Genomic DNA, 14,772 nt, shown 5'->3' with positions numbered 1-14,772 from the left:
AGTAAAATGTTTGGAATATCTAATTAGTTCAAGCTTAACACAAAAATATTGAAGACAAAACAAACACAGATAACTTTTTATTCACCAATACTTTAAATTGGACGAGATTTTTTATCTGGATATAAGAGTATGCCCAACGGTAAAAACCTGTTAGAGATTCTAAAAGAAAAACAATTAATATCATACTAATGCAGTTACTTTTCATTTTTTTTTATAAAACAGAAATAATAAATAGATGACACATGTGTGTGCCAATATTGGAACCGATTCTTAAAGAACTTTTCTCTATTTCTTAACTTTCTCGGATAGATATATATTATTAATTAGTATATATTATATTTAGCTTCGTTAACTAGACGTTTAAACGGGAAAATAACTGGACCAAAGATTTATGGTAACAGAAAGAGGAAAAATAAGACAACAACACGTAATTCATAAAATGTTCCATTTATCTTAGTTTTTATTTTTATATATTAAACCCCCTTTTGAAACTCTATCACGATTCCTCTCCGTCAGTATTCGCTGATGACATATAACTCACCACAAGAGATGTCTCGTCCGCTGCCGCGGGAACGGCAACCGCTTGAAACTGTCCTTTACAAGTTTGACAAGTAACTTGCATAATCATTGAACTTATCTTCTTCATAGATTGTTCCTTTAAAAGCTTAGCTCTCTCAAGCTCAGCTTGTGCCTGTTGCCTTATCTTCTTAGCATTCATAAACTCGTTTTCCGCCATCTCTCGTTGCCTCTTAGCTTCTCTTTTAGCTTCCTCCGCGTAAGCTTTCTCCTTCATCGCTATCTTCATCATCTGTTCGCTCGCCATTATTTCCTTTATGCGATCAAAGTTGTTGTAGTGACGGTGATATGATGACGATGAGGGAGCAATGGATAGGTTTAAGTTTGTGGTATCGTGATGATGATGAGATGGTTCATTAACTTTGTGTTGATGGTTTTCTTGATTAGGGTTTTGATTCGACGTTAATGGAAGAAGCTGGAGTTCAAGGTTGGGACTCGATGAGTTGGTGAGAATAGAAGGTGTAAAACATGAGTTTCTCAGATGAATTGGACGCCCTTCTAGAGGTATAGGAGTCGCAACCGCAACCGCACCACAGTTATTCCCTTCGCTAGATGGAGTGCTTGCGGTTGAGGCCGTTATAGAGGAGCAGGCCGGGACAGTAACGGCGGTTTTTGGCGGCGGCGGTTCACGATTAACCTTTCGTACGGAGCAGTTATCTTGATGTTCAATAAAACTCTCCACCCTAAGAAAAAAATAATCGTATCAATTAGATGATTTGATATGGATATAGGGTTATGAACTGAGAAAGTGATTATTATATGGGTAAACTTATAATAATTAAATATTCAGTTTAACTGGTTAAACACCTATGGAATAAGTTATGAATAATATATAATATACTAACATGAGTTTAGGTCCACTAAAAAGCCTACAAATATTTAATTTGTGGGGTCAATGCCATTAATCTAATAATTAAGCCTTTTTATTTGTCACAATACCAAACATAACAGTCAAAGAAAAATCATAGAAAACTGTGATAGAAACATATCAATACACAGAATTAGTAAAAATCATGAGGGACAGTCAAATCAAAAAGTACTATAACTATCAATATTTGTTTTGCGATCGCTAGAGCATTTTTCTATTTATGACCTATATTTTTCTTTTTGTAAGTATATGATCTCGTAGATATACAACAACAATAATTGATACAATGGGTCCAAAATTTGAAAAAAACTGGAATCTATGTGATTAAAAATCGAATTTACAGTGAGAGGAAAAAAAAATTATACCTGGAGAAGACGCGACCACAGTCACAAGAATGGCCTCTAGTGCCACAAGTTTTGAGATGAGCTTTGTAATCTGATTGAACAGCATAACTTTTAGAGCATCTCTCACAAACCCATTGCTTATGGTTACTGTGCTTTCGTCTGAAATGTTTTTTGATTCCTACAAGATCACCAAGAGCATGACATGGGGCGTGGTGAAGACAAGTGGGTTCAGGGCAAACATAGACTCGTTTCTTCACTTCTATGTTGTTGTCTCTCTTCAGAAGTTTCCATGGAACCTTGTGACGTCTTCGATGCATCTGGAGATTTTGATCTCTTTGAAACCCTTGGTTACAGATCTCACAAATGTATCTGTCTGATTCAAGAAGAGTTCTCGGTGATAAAGACACAACTTCAGCATCTGGATCTGAAGAGAAGAAGCAAAACCCATCAAAACACAGGTCTTTAATTACTAGTGACATCAATAAAGTTGAGATTTTATTTAAAAAATTGAGATTTTGGATGGGGTTTAAGAGATTTCAAAGGCAACCCATTAAAACCCCTTTAAACTAAATATTGGTAATAAGAAAAAAAATCTTTGACATAAAACTATAAAACATATCTTTGATTAAACATTGACAACAAAGGCGGGTGTGTTTTCATGGGGTTTTAGAGAGAAAACCAGAGAGACTCAATATACCCATGAGTTAAATTTGGTGGTAACTGGTAAACAAAAATTTGAAACTTTAGAAATAAATTTTAAGTAGTGGTGATTTAATATTACCTGGTGTACCTGCAGGTCTTCTTTTCCTCTTCTGAGTGGATGTGTTTGTGGTGGTGACCCCATTTTCAGAAGAAGTGAGGAAAGGATCAGAAGAAGAAGAAGAAACCACACAACATGGGTTACTAGTGTTCTTGTTGGAAGCATCATCATCCAACATCACTACAGCTCCTTGATCTGTTCTCATCAATCACTACTTTTTCTTCTCTCTTTTTGACTTTATTTGGATTTCTAGAGATTTTTGATTTGACGAAACAACAAGACCCAGAGACAAAAAAAAATTGAGATAGTGGGAGGTTCAGCTTTACAAAGAAGAGGAAGGACTAATAAAGAGAGAAAGACAGAGGGTGTAAAGTTCTTTTAATTAAGCTTTTCGCAACCAAAGATTTTCAAAACTTTTCTTAGACTCTTCAAAGTTCTCCTATGTTAAATGATGAAAGCTTTTTCTTGGGTCTCTCTCTTGCTATTTTGTATTATCAACCTTTCTCTCTCATTCACTTGAGACTTTGGAGCAACTTAGGGTCTTTGATACCTATATTGCCTAGTTTATAAAGCTCATTACATTACATACAATCTATGCATACACTTTTGGAGAGAGAGCGAGATGGATGTGTTTATTTAGAATTACATTTAGATTTTTCTTTTTGTTAGTTTGTATTTATGTTTTAGACTTTGTTTCTTAGAGTGTGTGGTATATGTGGATTTTTGGCTGGACCCATATCTTGTCTGATTTTCTTGAATCTTCGTAAACTATTTTATAATCATTTACGGTTAACTTTCTTTTTATTATCTACACGATTTTACCTATGAACAATGAAAAATTACTTAAAATACCTTCAATTTATTACCAATTTTCAAAAATACACGCAATCAAAAATACTCTAACATTTAAGTTCATAGTTTAGTAATTATTGTGTAGGGTTAACATTTAGATGGTGGGATTTTTAATGAATTTATATATATATTTTATAAATTATTCATAAATATTTTTAGTTCTTTTAATTTTTATCACACATTTAAGGTATTTATGAAAATAGTTATCATATAGAGGAAATTTTGTAAACTAGTATCTGATAAAACTAAAATTTTGCCATAAACAATTTAGATAATATACACAATAAATCTTATTAAATTGATGCACTTTAAAATAACCTTAATCTTAATTGGTATACTATAAAATGTCGTTGAGATCTCAATAATTTTATTTTGATCTTTATTTTCTAAACCGAACACCGAAAAAGTATTTGAATAATTTTGCTTTTGGTATTAAAATATTAAAATATTATAATTAATTTAATTAAATCTATAGAATGAAAAATAAAATCCATGATATTTTATATAAACATTTCGGAAAATAAATTAAATTGTACAATAAATATTAATTATATTATATCAATTTTATATGATTACTGTTTTGGGCATTATACCACCAAATGTATAAAACAATTTATCAAAAACAAGAAGAATTGAATGAAAAACATTAAATTATTTTAGTTATACAATATTAAAATGAATTTGTATTAATGCAAGGCAGGCTAAAAACTTAAAACAAATTTAAAATAATAGATGCATTATATACAAAATTATAGTTTTCAGTGAATAATTTTCCAAGGTTGGTCCACAACTACATGACTCAATGTTAATATTCTTTGCGAATTACACTTGGAAACAAAGGAGAAAAAAGTATATGGTTCTTGTGAATAATCCAAGGATATAATTGCATAATTACATTAAACATCAAATTCTTGTTTTCAATAATGCAAACAAACTATTATATTTTCTATTTGGCTTATATATTGGATGTACTGCTGCTGTCCATACAATTAAACGGAAAAATATTAAGAGAATTAAACAAACAAAATAGTAAAAGGCAGGCAGTTAATCAAAATACATGCATATCAAAATAACTCAAGCCAAGAGTAAAACTGAAAAACATTTCCGAAAAAATGAAAAATATTATACGATCTGTGTAAACTCTATGGGATCCCGATTTAAGAAATCATCTTTAGAAAGAAATAGATTCCGCACGTGAACTTACGTCTTACTCACGTGACCCTTTTTCCTCCACTCTCCACTGTCGTTTCCTATAGCCTATAGGCTTTTGCCTTTCTTCTTCGAACAGATCTAAAATGGGGGGAATTATTTTACAACGCATCATGCATAGACTAGTTGATAAAAATTCTTAATACAGCCTAGCTTGGTAACTTAATCCTAGTGGAGGCTTTAAAGGTAATCGGACTCTGTGTGTGTGTGTGTGTGTCTCCGAAGCTTGTATAATTAAAAAGAAAATTCTTAATACTTTTACTAAATTTTGTTTTCAGTGTCTCGTTGAAACTCTTATAAAAACTGTCTATTAATTGTTTTTATAATCTAAATTAATTTCTCGATCACAAACTATTACAATTTTTTCATCAGTAAGCTCGCGTCTACTACATAAGGTTACCAGGTTTGCTTCCATTCAACAAGTTTTACGTGCACGTTGAAAAATTAAACAACCTAATAAAATAACACAAAACCATTAGATACAATTGTTACGTACTTATGTTATAGTAAATAGGTTTTGTTTTAAACTCAAAGACATTACAAATGATAGATTACGTTAACATGTTTTCTGTTTTGATTGTAACTGTCATATATATTCCTTAGTCTGACTTATATTATTGTGGTATTAATTCGGCTGACTCTTTTAAACGATGCTTCGTTATGTTTTTGTCAGTTGTCTAAAATTCGTTTCCTAAAGGCAAAATAAAACCAACAAAAAAAAAAAACACATCTGACGTGGTTCGGAGGAACAACACAACAACGGCTCATCCACAAGGACATTGGATAAGGCCTCCTCAACGATGGTTTAAATGCAATACAGATGGGAGTTTTATTAATGAGGAAACGCTAACAACTACAGGTTGGGTTGTGAGAGATTCAAATGGAATCTATAGAGGTGCGGTACAAGCTACAGGACAATGAGTACAATGAGCACTGGAAAGTGAACTCCAAGCAATCTTTAGAGCATCAGCATCAATGAACCTTGAGGGAGGTTCATAATTTTAATTTTTATTATTATTTTTTTTTAACTTTTCTGTTTGATTTTTTTTTAAAAAAAAAAAAAAATTAAGCGGACCAATCACGGACCACTACGTGGCGTGGGGTCCGCAATACAGTGATGAACCAGATTCATCCCAGTGAACCTGTAAGAGCTGAATTCACCAAAAATAGAATATTTTAATATTTTTTTTTTGGGAAAGGTGTTAACTTCTGCATTGAACCTTCAATGCAGATGCTCTTATGGCGCTTCAGCATTGTTGGAGTTTGGGATATCGTAAAATAATTATGGAAACAGATTGCAGAACAGCAAAAGAAATTCTTCAAGATAATAAGCTCAACTTTCAGGTTTACAACTGGACAAAAAATATTCGCAAATGGAGTAAGAAGTTTGAAGCAGTTGAATACAGATGGATCAACAGAAGATCAAATAAGGTTGCAGATAAGTTGGCAACTTCAAATCCAACTCAAACTCCTTTTTTATTTCATTATTATGTACCAAACAACATAACAACTCTTCTTCAAGAAGATTATGTACTGTCTCATTCAAATTAATAAAATAAGTTGATATAAAAAAAAACCAACAAAAAAAAAAACCCAACAACACGAAAATATATGTGATCTTACGGTGACAGCCTTCGCATAAAGATCAGATATGAGATAGTGTTTGTAATCATTTCATACGACGATGAGATGATATCACTTAATCACTTGCTTCACTCCAACCATTGTTTTTTTCCCCTAGAACATTGTAATGCTTACTAATTAATTTGGTAACTGTATTCAATGACAGACAATTAGTCTAATTTTCTTGGAATTTAGAATAAGAGAGATGATAAAGACTATAACGTTAATATCGTAGTCCTAGAAACTACTACAAATGGAATATTTTGTTGTTATTTAATGTGATTGTGAGATTAGAGTTGGAAAGAGGGATCAAGTCACATGCTCCAAATTTACAAAGCAAAGAAATGCCATCATCTCCCCCAACTCCTCTTTATTTTTGAGCAACTGATACTTGAATTAAAAATAAAAGTTTAGGAAACGGCAATTGGATTTCTGGCTAAGTGGGTCGCAAAACAATCCTTCGCGAGCGCATCAGCAGATCCATTAAAAGAGCGAGGAATGTAAATGAAACAACAAGACAAAAACAGAGAGGAGGAGGAGAAAGATAGGTATCGGCGAGAATCCCAAAGAGCTCCGTCGAACGCCGGCGAGAAGATATCGTATGAACGAACGAGTACTTGAGAGTCTGTTTTAACACAGATATGACGGAAGTTAAAAGAGGCCGCTTGCAATAGGGATTATCGGATTGCTAGGGCTTCGACTATGCAAGGAGAGGAGACAAAGTTTTGAAAAGCTGCCAAATTATATTCATTTATATATATATTTATCTTCTATATACTAAAACACAAGTCACCTATCCAATCAAAATTTGACATGTAATAATCTATTTTTTCAAAGAAAATACAAAAAAAGAAACAGTTGAAAAAGCTTTCATGTTAATCCCATTTTTTCAGCAATTCCAAATACCTAACTACTTCATTAATCAAATTATCTTATTCCCACGTTCGTAATTAACTGTTCGGATTTCAAATGCTTTTTTCTCTATAATTTTTTATCTATATATTTACTTATCGGACTAATCAACATGGAAAATATATCATTTGCTTTAAAGTACCAATTAATGTCAAGATAATGCTTGAAAGAGAACCAATCAGATAATTAATAAAATAATTGTTAGCAAGATTTGGCCCTAACAAAAAAACTCATTCGATCTTTTAGTTTTTAAATCCCTAGAATTTTTCTGATTACCACTATCACGTTCGTGTCATCATCTACAACTTCCAAGTCATGGCATGGTTTCAAACGGTTTCATCTTTTATATATAATTTTCAGTCAACTAATTTTTTCTTTATTTGCTTTTCATCTTTCTTCATCTCCATCGTTTCAATTTCCTTCACCACTTTTTTTTTACAGTACGTCTGTGTATGGACAAAAATACATACATATTTGTGAGTCTTCTACTCATATTCTATTTTATATTTTCTTTATATTAATATCCTTTATTTTTTTTAGGGTGATTTAGACTGTTGATGTCACTTGAGTATACTGATGTTTAAAAACTTCATTCTTCAAAAATGGAAAATAAGAGCATGTCTGCAAATGAGGTAATAATAAGTACATTCCACTCTATTATATAAGGAATTTGCTATTTACAACTCAGTTTTTAACGGCTTATCCTTAGATAGATAAATAAGTTAATAAAAAATTATAATTACTGGAAGCTAATAAACTGTTTGCATGTTTTGGTGATGATTCTAAAGAAAAATGAGTAAATGGGTGATAAATGGAGCAGCAATACAAATTTTATGGAAAAGGTATTTGATTTTGGAATGACGTTTAACCTTATGCAGAATGAGAAGGTGACTAGACTTCCAAAGAATATGAAGTTCGATGACGTTACCAAATTATTATTTTGTTGGAGGCATAACAAAAGAAATGATGTCTAGACTCTCGATGGGAAAGGTAACTGATTTTGTAAACCCAGCAGTTCCATTCTTACTTGCTTTTCACTACCACGATTCAAATTTGTATTACAAACTAGCTTTAAGTTGGATTACCTACAAGCATTGATCTTCATTGTAAGAAATTATGGTATTATTTATAGTTTTTAACGATGAGTTTGTGATCTATGGTTACCAAAGTTTCTTTTTTCAGTGTTTGTAATTTTCTTGACCAAAGGTTTTCAAAAATTAAATCGGTGACTCTTTGAGTTCCTTTTTATATGACATCAATAATTTTTCATAATAGTGTCTCGGAACAAAATATTTTTTTTATTATCAGACTATAACAAAATTATCATGAAATTTAGTTTCTACATAATAATGTTATGCCAATTTTGAGTGTTCAAAAATATTGTAAAACTTATCATGAAATTTAGTTTTGGATCTAAAATAAATATAATACAAAATTATCAACATTTATTAACGAGAAAAAAATTTCTATTACCAGTGTTTAATTTTCTTCAAATGACATGATACAAATTTCATTAAAGTCTAAATTATTACAAGTTTTTCAATTTTATATAATATTAAAAATTTATGAATTATTTAATAATAATATCAAAAGAATATTATTATATTTTTGGTTTTCTTTGAGATTTTTGGATTTTTACCAAGTTTTATAGGATTTTAATTAATTTTTAATTAAATTTGAATCGGATTATACACAGATCACCAGATATATCTGTTCATCCACGGCTCTAGATCGAATATGAAAACACTACTTGAAAATCAAATATTGTATATAACAACTTTAAAATTATTTATTTTCTAATAAAATTATAAATTTAATCAAATTGTATTAAAATGACAAAAAAATCCGTGTTTTTAAAATCGCAGGTTAAAATCTAGTAAATTATATTAAAATAATTTAATTATTTATCTGGAAAAGAGCATTCCCACTTCATCATTACTCATTTTATTCAGATATTTTTGTTTTCATGCGTTCATCCTCAAGTTTGGCATACATCCATTATTATTTCTAAAAAGCTGCCAAAAATAGAAAAAAAATATATAATACCAATGTGGTAGTTTATATTTGTTACTTTCTTAAAAAAAAACAATAAAGCTTTGTTAAAATATGATTATTTATTGGACTGAAAGATTGATGGGCCATTTTTTTTTTACAAATATGGACTATCTCTTTTGACGGATACCAAAAGAAATAAATTTGAATTATTTTCCATAGATTCTATAGTATATTTGGAAAAATTGAAACGCTAAGTTTTTAAAAATCAGACAAGAGATCCTTTAGATATTCTCCGGACTCTGAAAATAGAATGTGTCCTGTGGACTGAATCTCATACCAAAGATTTTACAAATAGAGCATCTCTTCATATTATGGAGAACCTTATTTCACATGGCATAAATAAGTGTTATATCGATAGAGCATAGAGGGAACAAAATTCTTGCACCGGGCAAGGATGGGTCTATAGAAAAGATGGATCAACTGATACTATGATGGGTGCAATGTCTATTCGCAGGAGTCTATCACCTTTACATGCTGAATGTGAAGCTTTGATATTGATGATGGAGTGCATGAAGACCCTATAAATCTCAGAAGTGGTGTTTGCAACTGACTGCTCTCAATTGGTGAAGATGGTGTCTATACCAACATAATAGTTGGCGTTCATAGAGGAGTTATGCGTTGTAAAGAATTCTTTCATGCCTTTACTGTTCAACATATTCCTAGAACGCAAAACATAATGGCGGATAAGCTTGCACGAGGTGTTAGGAATCTACCTTCTGTTATGGTCTATGTTGACTCAATTTTTCCGAGGTGGCTCTGAAATCATGAGTCTGCTTAGTTTCGTTTGCTTTTGGCCATAAATATCTTTCCATGGACTTTTCAATTTTTTTTAAACACTATATTTTATATATAAAGGTCAGAGGTAGTACAAGGATTTGTTACAATCACAAAAGACCACAGGAGAAGAGACTGGCTTAACAAAATAGAGAATGAAGCTATTGAGGGAAACCCTTAGCAATATAAGATTGAAAGAAATCCATGGTAATTACACTTTTTGCCACAAGTTTTGCTCCTTTGATGTTGTGATGGAAGTTTTTTTTTTTGTAACACAAAGATGATAGAGTTATAATTGAATGTTTTCAAACATTCAATAGCCATGGACTTTTCAATTAGAATTATGATTTAGGTAATGTTTGGGCCTTTATGTAATAAATTGTTCGTATATGGTCATGATTAACTAATGGAACAGTAAAATGGATCCGAAGTCCGAATTCCAAAGTGTCACTTCTACAGAAAATATATTATCATTAGCATGTATGAGGTTTGTCTGTCTTCTTCTTCTTTCACATGGATTTTGACTTGTAAGTTGTGACAATTCTCTTAAAAACTATTAGTTTTTCTTACATAATTTATTCGATATACTAACAGTAACATGTTCAGAGAGAATATACGCATATGAATGCATGGACATGGACCAAAATGATTAGTTACTAATTACTTAATTAGAATCTAATTAAATCTAATTGACTATATATCATCTAATTGAATCTGATTATAATTACGAGTTCTTTGACTTAACAGATAGTCCAACAGGACATCCTGTTGATCGTTATGAGTGGTTGTACATGTAATAAAATGAAAGTGAAATGTCTGAATTTTATTTTTGACCTCAGGCTAAATAAAGTTATATGAGTTATATGCCTACCTCTACCTCATGGATGGTTTTGGTTTGTTAATAGTATATAAGGGGACATTAGTGAGAACAAGAAAGCTTGTGATTTTGAAAGAATGTGAGAGAGAGAAAGTGCGCTTGAGAACTTGGCAAAGCCTCAAGAACATTAATTCTTGTGAATTTCAGAAAAATGATTTCGGACGAGATGCATAATGTCACCCTGACACTATGTTCTGCTCTATCTTCTATTTCATTCCTAAATAGATCTTGAACCAACATAATTTAAATCATATGAGATGGTGAGGGTGAAACTCACAGATGATATCCTGTTGTCTCTACAATGTTTTGTGAGTTTATAATGATGGGCACATCGCATGCCCTGATGCCCGTTATGCGAACTGGTCAATCTTTTAGTAACAATTACGAGTTAATCTGCACTACTAGTAGAGCTATTTTGATTTTCAAATGTTAACTATTCTTTTGGACTTTGTATTCTGAACAACAAGAAAATTCTGAATTGTACGTTTGTGTGAATAAATAATATCTTAGAAAAAACAGAAAAACCTATAATTTTTCAAATAGATGTTTGATATTTTTTTATACAACAAAATTTTGTTGCGAAACAAAATTAAGCTGATTCCTGATCCAAGAGCCACCTCATGAGAATTGAGTCAACATAAAACCGTAGCAGAAGGCTGATTTCTAGCACTTCGTGCCAGTTTGTCCGCCATTGTGTTTTGTGCTCTCGGAATATGCTGGATAGTAAGGGCTGAAAAAATTCCTTACATCGTAGAAACTCCTCCATGTGTGTAGTTCGGCCATTCTGTTGGTGTAAACACCATCTTCACCAATTGAGAGCAGTCACTTGCAAACACCACTTCTGAGATTTCTAAAGTCTTCATGCACTCCATCATATTTGAGATAGATGTTGATGTTTGATATAGTTTTCCACTATATTTTAATGCGTACGTCCGTGCGGATATCTTTTTATTTTATAAATGTATTTGATATAATTATAAATATTTTAAATATATAATTTCTATTTTATTATTATATATTGTGTAACTCGGTAATATTATTATTTATATTTTTTATTTGGTATTATTAATATATAGTGATTTGCTTAATACTCCATCTATTTTAAAATATAAGTAGTTTTACTTAAAAGCACTAATATTCAGAAAATTTTAATTTTAAAAAAAGTATCATTTAATCAATAAATTCAACCAATTATAAAAAATAACATTATTTCAATGGTCACACAATGTCCAATAAATGAAAAAGTGCATTGAAATATGTAAACTACTTATATTGTGAAACAAATGTTTTTTTTGCTAAAATTACCTACAATTAAAAACAGAGGGAGTACATTTAATTTGTTATTTATTTTTTTATTATTACTAATATATTTTCGAATTAGGTACAATAAAATAAAAATATGAAATAATCAAATAGATAACATCTTTTGAAATATGTTTTTTCTTTAATTTATACATTTTTCTATAATACATTTAAAAATATATTTATTATATTATAAAAAATAAATATGTTTATGATAATTTATATTTACATGTTGTGTTTAAAAAATATATATACTTTAACATGTATTATTTTAGTATTTTATGAGATTTATAAGCAATACTATTTTAGTAAATTTTATACATACTAGCATCTATCATATTATTTTAGTAAATTTTATTGATATAAGATATTTTTTTGGATGTAGTGATATAATTATATTTTTATTTTTAATTAAGATTTCAAAATATTAGGTTGCTTTAATTTTTACAACATATATAGGTTCTTTTTTCGTGGTGTATTTCAAAAAGTTATTCTTTATTATCTATGATTTTATCTTTTGTAAAATTTAAAATATTATTATTTTTGAGTTTGAATATTTTTTAAATTTTTATATTTTTTTCAAGAAAACTTTGAAAAATTACACTACTATTTTTGAGTTTTGAAGATTTCATGAGTTTTGAAGATTTCATCAGTTTTGAATTTGTTTTTGTTACTACATTATTTTAAATACAATATTTGAATTTTTGGTAATATTTTCTAAAACAATTTCAATAAATTTTGTTATAGTTGTTTAAGAAATATAATCAAAATTTGATTTTAATTAATAATTTAAATGAATTACTAAAATTTCATAGTTTCTAATAACATATTTTTAAATAGTATATGAACTAAAGGTTATTATATACTATTATACATTTTGTATATAAACATTTTAACAATATGTAATTGAGAGTTCCAAAATAAACAAAAAAGATAATATATAGTTGTAGATATAAAAGTTTAACCTATGTTAATAAATTTATTTTTGTATAAAACTATTACATACTTTATGAATTTTAACAAATTTTAAGGATGAGTGGTAATTTATTTAAATGAAAAATATTTTTTTTTTGTGAATTTACCTATTTAATATTTTTTTTCATATATCACTTCATTTTTTATAATACAGAATATAATTATAGAATTTATAAAAAAAATAGTATATAATTTTTATTTTCTTGTTTTATAATACAAGTTTAGTTATCTTTGATTTATAATAACATTATATTACCAATTACAAAATTAATTAATATGTGTTTTGATGACAAAAAAAATATATGGTATTTTATAAAAATATTTAAAATTTCAAGTAAGATTTTTTAGATTTTTTTCAACAAATTTTGTTACAATTCAAAAAAAAATTCAAATTTATAGTTGGTTTATTATTAATATATATAATTAAATATGTTCTACTCCTTCGTTTCTGAATAAGTGTCAGTATGACATTTTTCACAAAATTAATAAAGTTGCTGAAATATATGTAAGTTATTATTAATTACACCTATCTGACGAATAGTATTTGAGATAAATAAAATTATTTATTAAATCAATGCAGATTGCAATTAATTGTTTTGCTAAAATTAAATATAGTTTGCATTGGAAATGTAAAGTGACACTTTTTGTGTAACAAGAAAAAAAAATTAGAATGACACATATTATAAAACAGAAAGAGTATTAACTAATTTTTTAATTGGTCCTACTATGACTTGTTAATAGTAGATAAAAATAAGATCCTAAATTAATAGATTAGATTTCTTATATTGTATATTTACTTATTATTTAGTTTTTTTTATATTGTAAGACAGTTCTCTCAAATAACTATTTTTAAGTTTTTGTCACAAAAATAACTTTCAATAAAGAAAATGAACAAAACAGCCCTTTTATTTTAAATTTTTTAATATTAATATTTTACTTTTAAAATTTTGAAATCATATCTTCAAAAATTCACCCATTAACTCTAAACCCTAAGTCTAGAGTAGTTAACCCTAAAGTATAAATGTATTTTTACACTATAACAAAACTTCTTTTGGTCATTTTTCATCTATTTTTGTGTCAAAAACTTAAAAAATGCTATTTTGTGACAAACACTATATAATCTGTCATAAAGAATTTCTCTATATTGTATATTTATTTATTCTATTTTTTGTTTTTATATCAAATGGTGATATTAAGATAGATGTTTAATATAATATTTCTATTTCTTATATTGTATATTTGCTTATTATTATTTAACTATACATTTTTCTATTTAACTATACATTTTTCAGATAGATGTTTAATTTAGTTTTTCTATTTTTTTTTATATTGTATATTTACTTATTTTTTATCATTTCTTGTTTTGTATATTTACTTATTATAAATTATTTGATTTTATATCATTGATAATATTACGATATATATTTAATATAATATATTTATTTCTTATATACTATATTTAAATATTAATTATTTTTTATTTATTTTTTTAAAATATGTAACATTTCTATTTCTTAAATTGTATATTTACTTATTTTTTTCTATATTGTATATATTTACTAATAAAAATATTTGCAAATAATAGAAATGTAAAAAAGTACATTTTTTCATATAGATGCTTAATGTTGTTTTTCCATTTCTTATA

At 28.5% G+C, this 14,772-nt stretch overlaps 1 protein-coding gene across 2 annotated transcripts; it reads right to left on the bottom strand.

The window, feature by feature from the left end:
* Window positions 1-331: 331 nt before the first annotated feature.
* LOC103839462 (zinc finger protein SHOOT GRAVITROPISM 5) lies at window positions 332-6,128 on the bottom strand. Of its 2 annotated transcripts, none has more exons than XM_009115970.3 (3): window positions 2,570-6,128; window positions 1,810-2,212; window positions 332-1,259 (listed from the first exon to the last, which is right to left on the bottom strand). In XM_009115970.3, exons 1-3 carry the CDS (start codon window positions 2,751-2,753, stop codon window positions 497-499), a joined length of 1,350 nt encoding a protein of 449 aa, XP_009114218.1. In that variant the 5' UTR covers window positions 2,754-6,128; the 3' UTR covers window positions 332-496. The 2 variants fall into 2 exon arrangements, with proteins under 2 accessions (XP_009114218.1, XP_033136214.1); XM_033280323.1 differs by lacking the exon at window positions 2,570-6,128 and adding an exon at window positions 2,486-2,514.
* Window positions 6,129-14,772: the final 8,644 nt, after the last annotated feature.

Source organism: Brassica rapa, chromosome A09, assembly GCF_000309985.2.
Source record: "Brassica rapa cultivar Chiifu-401-42 chromosome A09, CAAS_Brap_v3.01, whole genome shotgun sequence".
Lineage (NCBI taxonomy): Eukaryota > Viridiplantae > Streptophyta > Magnoliopsida > Brassicales > Brassicaceae > Brassica > Brassica rapa.
The sequence above is the reverse complement of the archived record's forward strand: the minus strand, read 5'-3'. Positions and strand labels throughout refer to the sequence as shown.

Coding starts and splice junctions, on each gene's coding strand:
- LOC103839462 (XM_009115970.3), bottom strand. CDS start 2,753: ATGAGAACAGATCAAGGAGCTGTAGTGATGTTGGATGATGATGCTTCC. Junction 2,213..2,569: donor AAGACCTGCAGGTACACCAG/GTAATATTAAAT, acceptor TCTTCTCTTCAG/ATCCAGATGCTGAAGTTGTG. Junction 1,260..1,809: donor TGTGGTCGCGTCTTCTCCAG/GTATAATTTTTT, acceptor TTTTTTTCTTAG/GGTGGAGAGTTTTATTGAAC.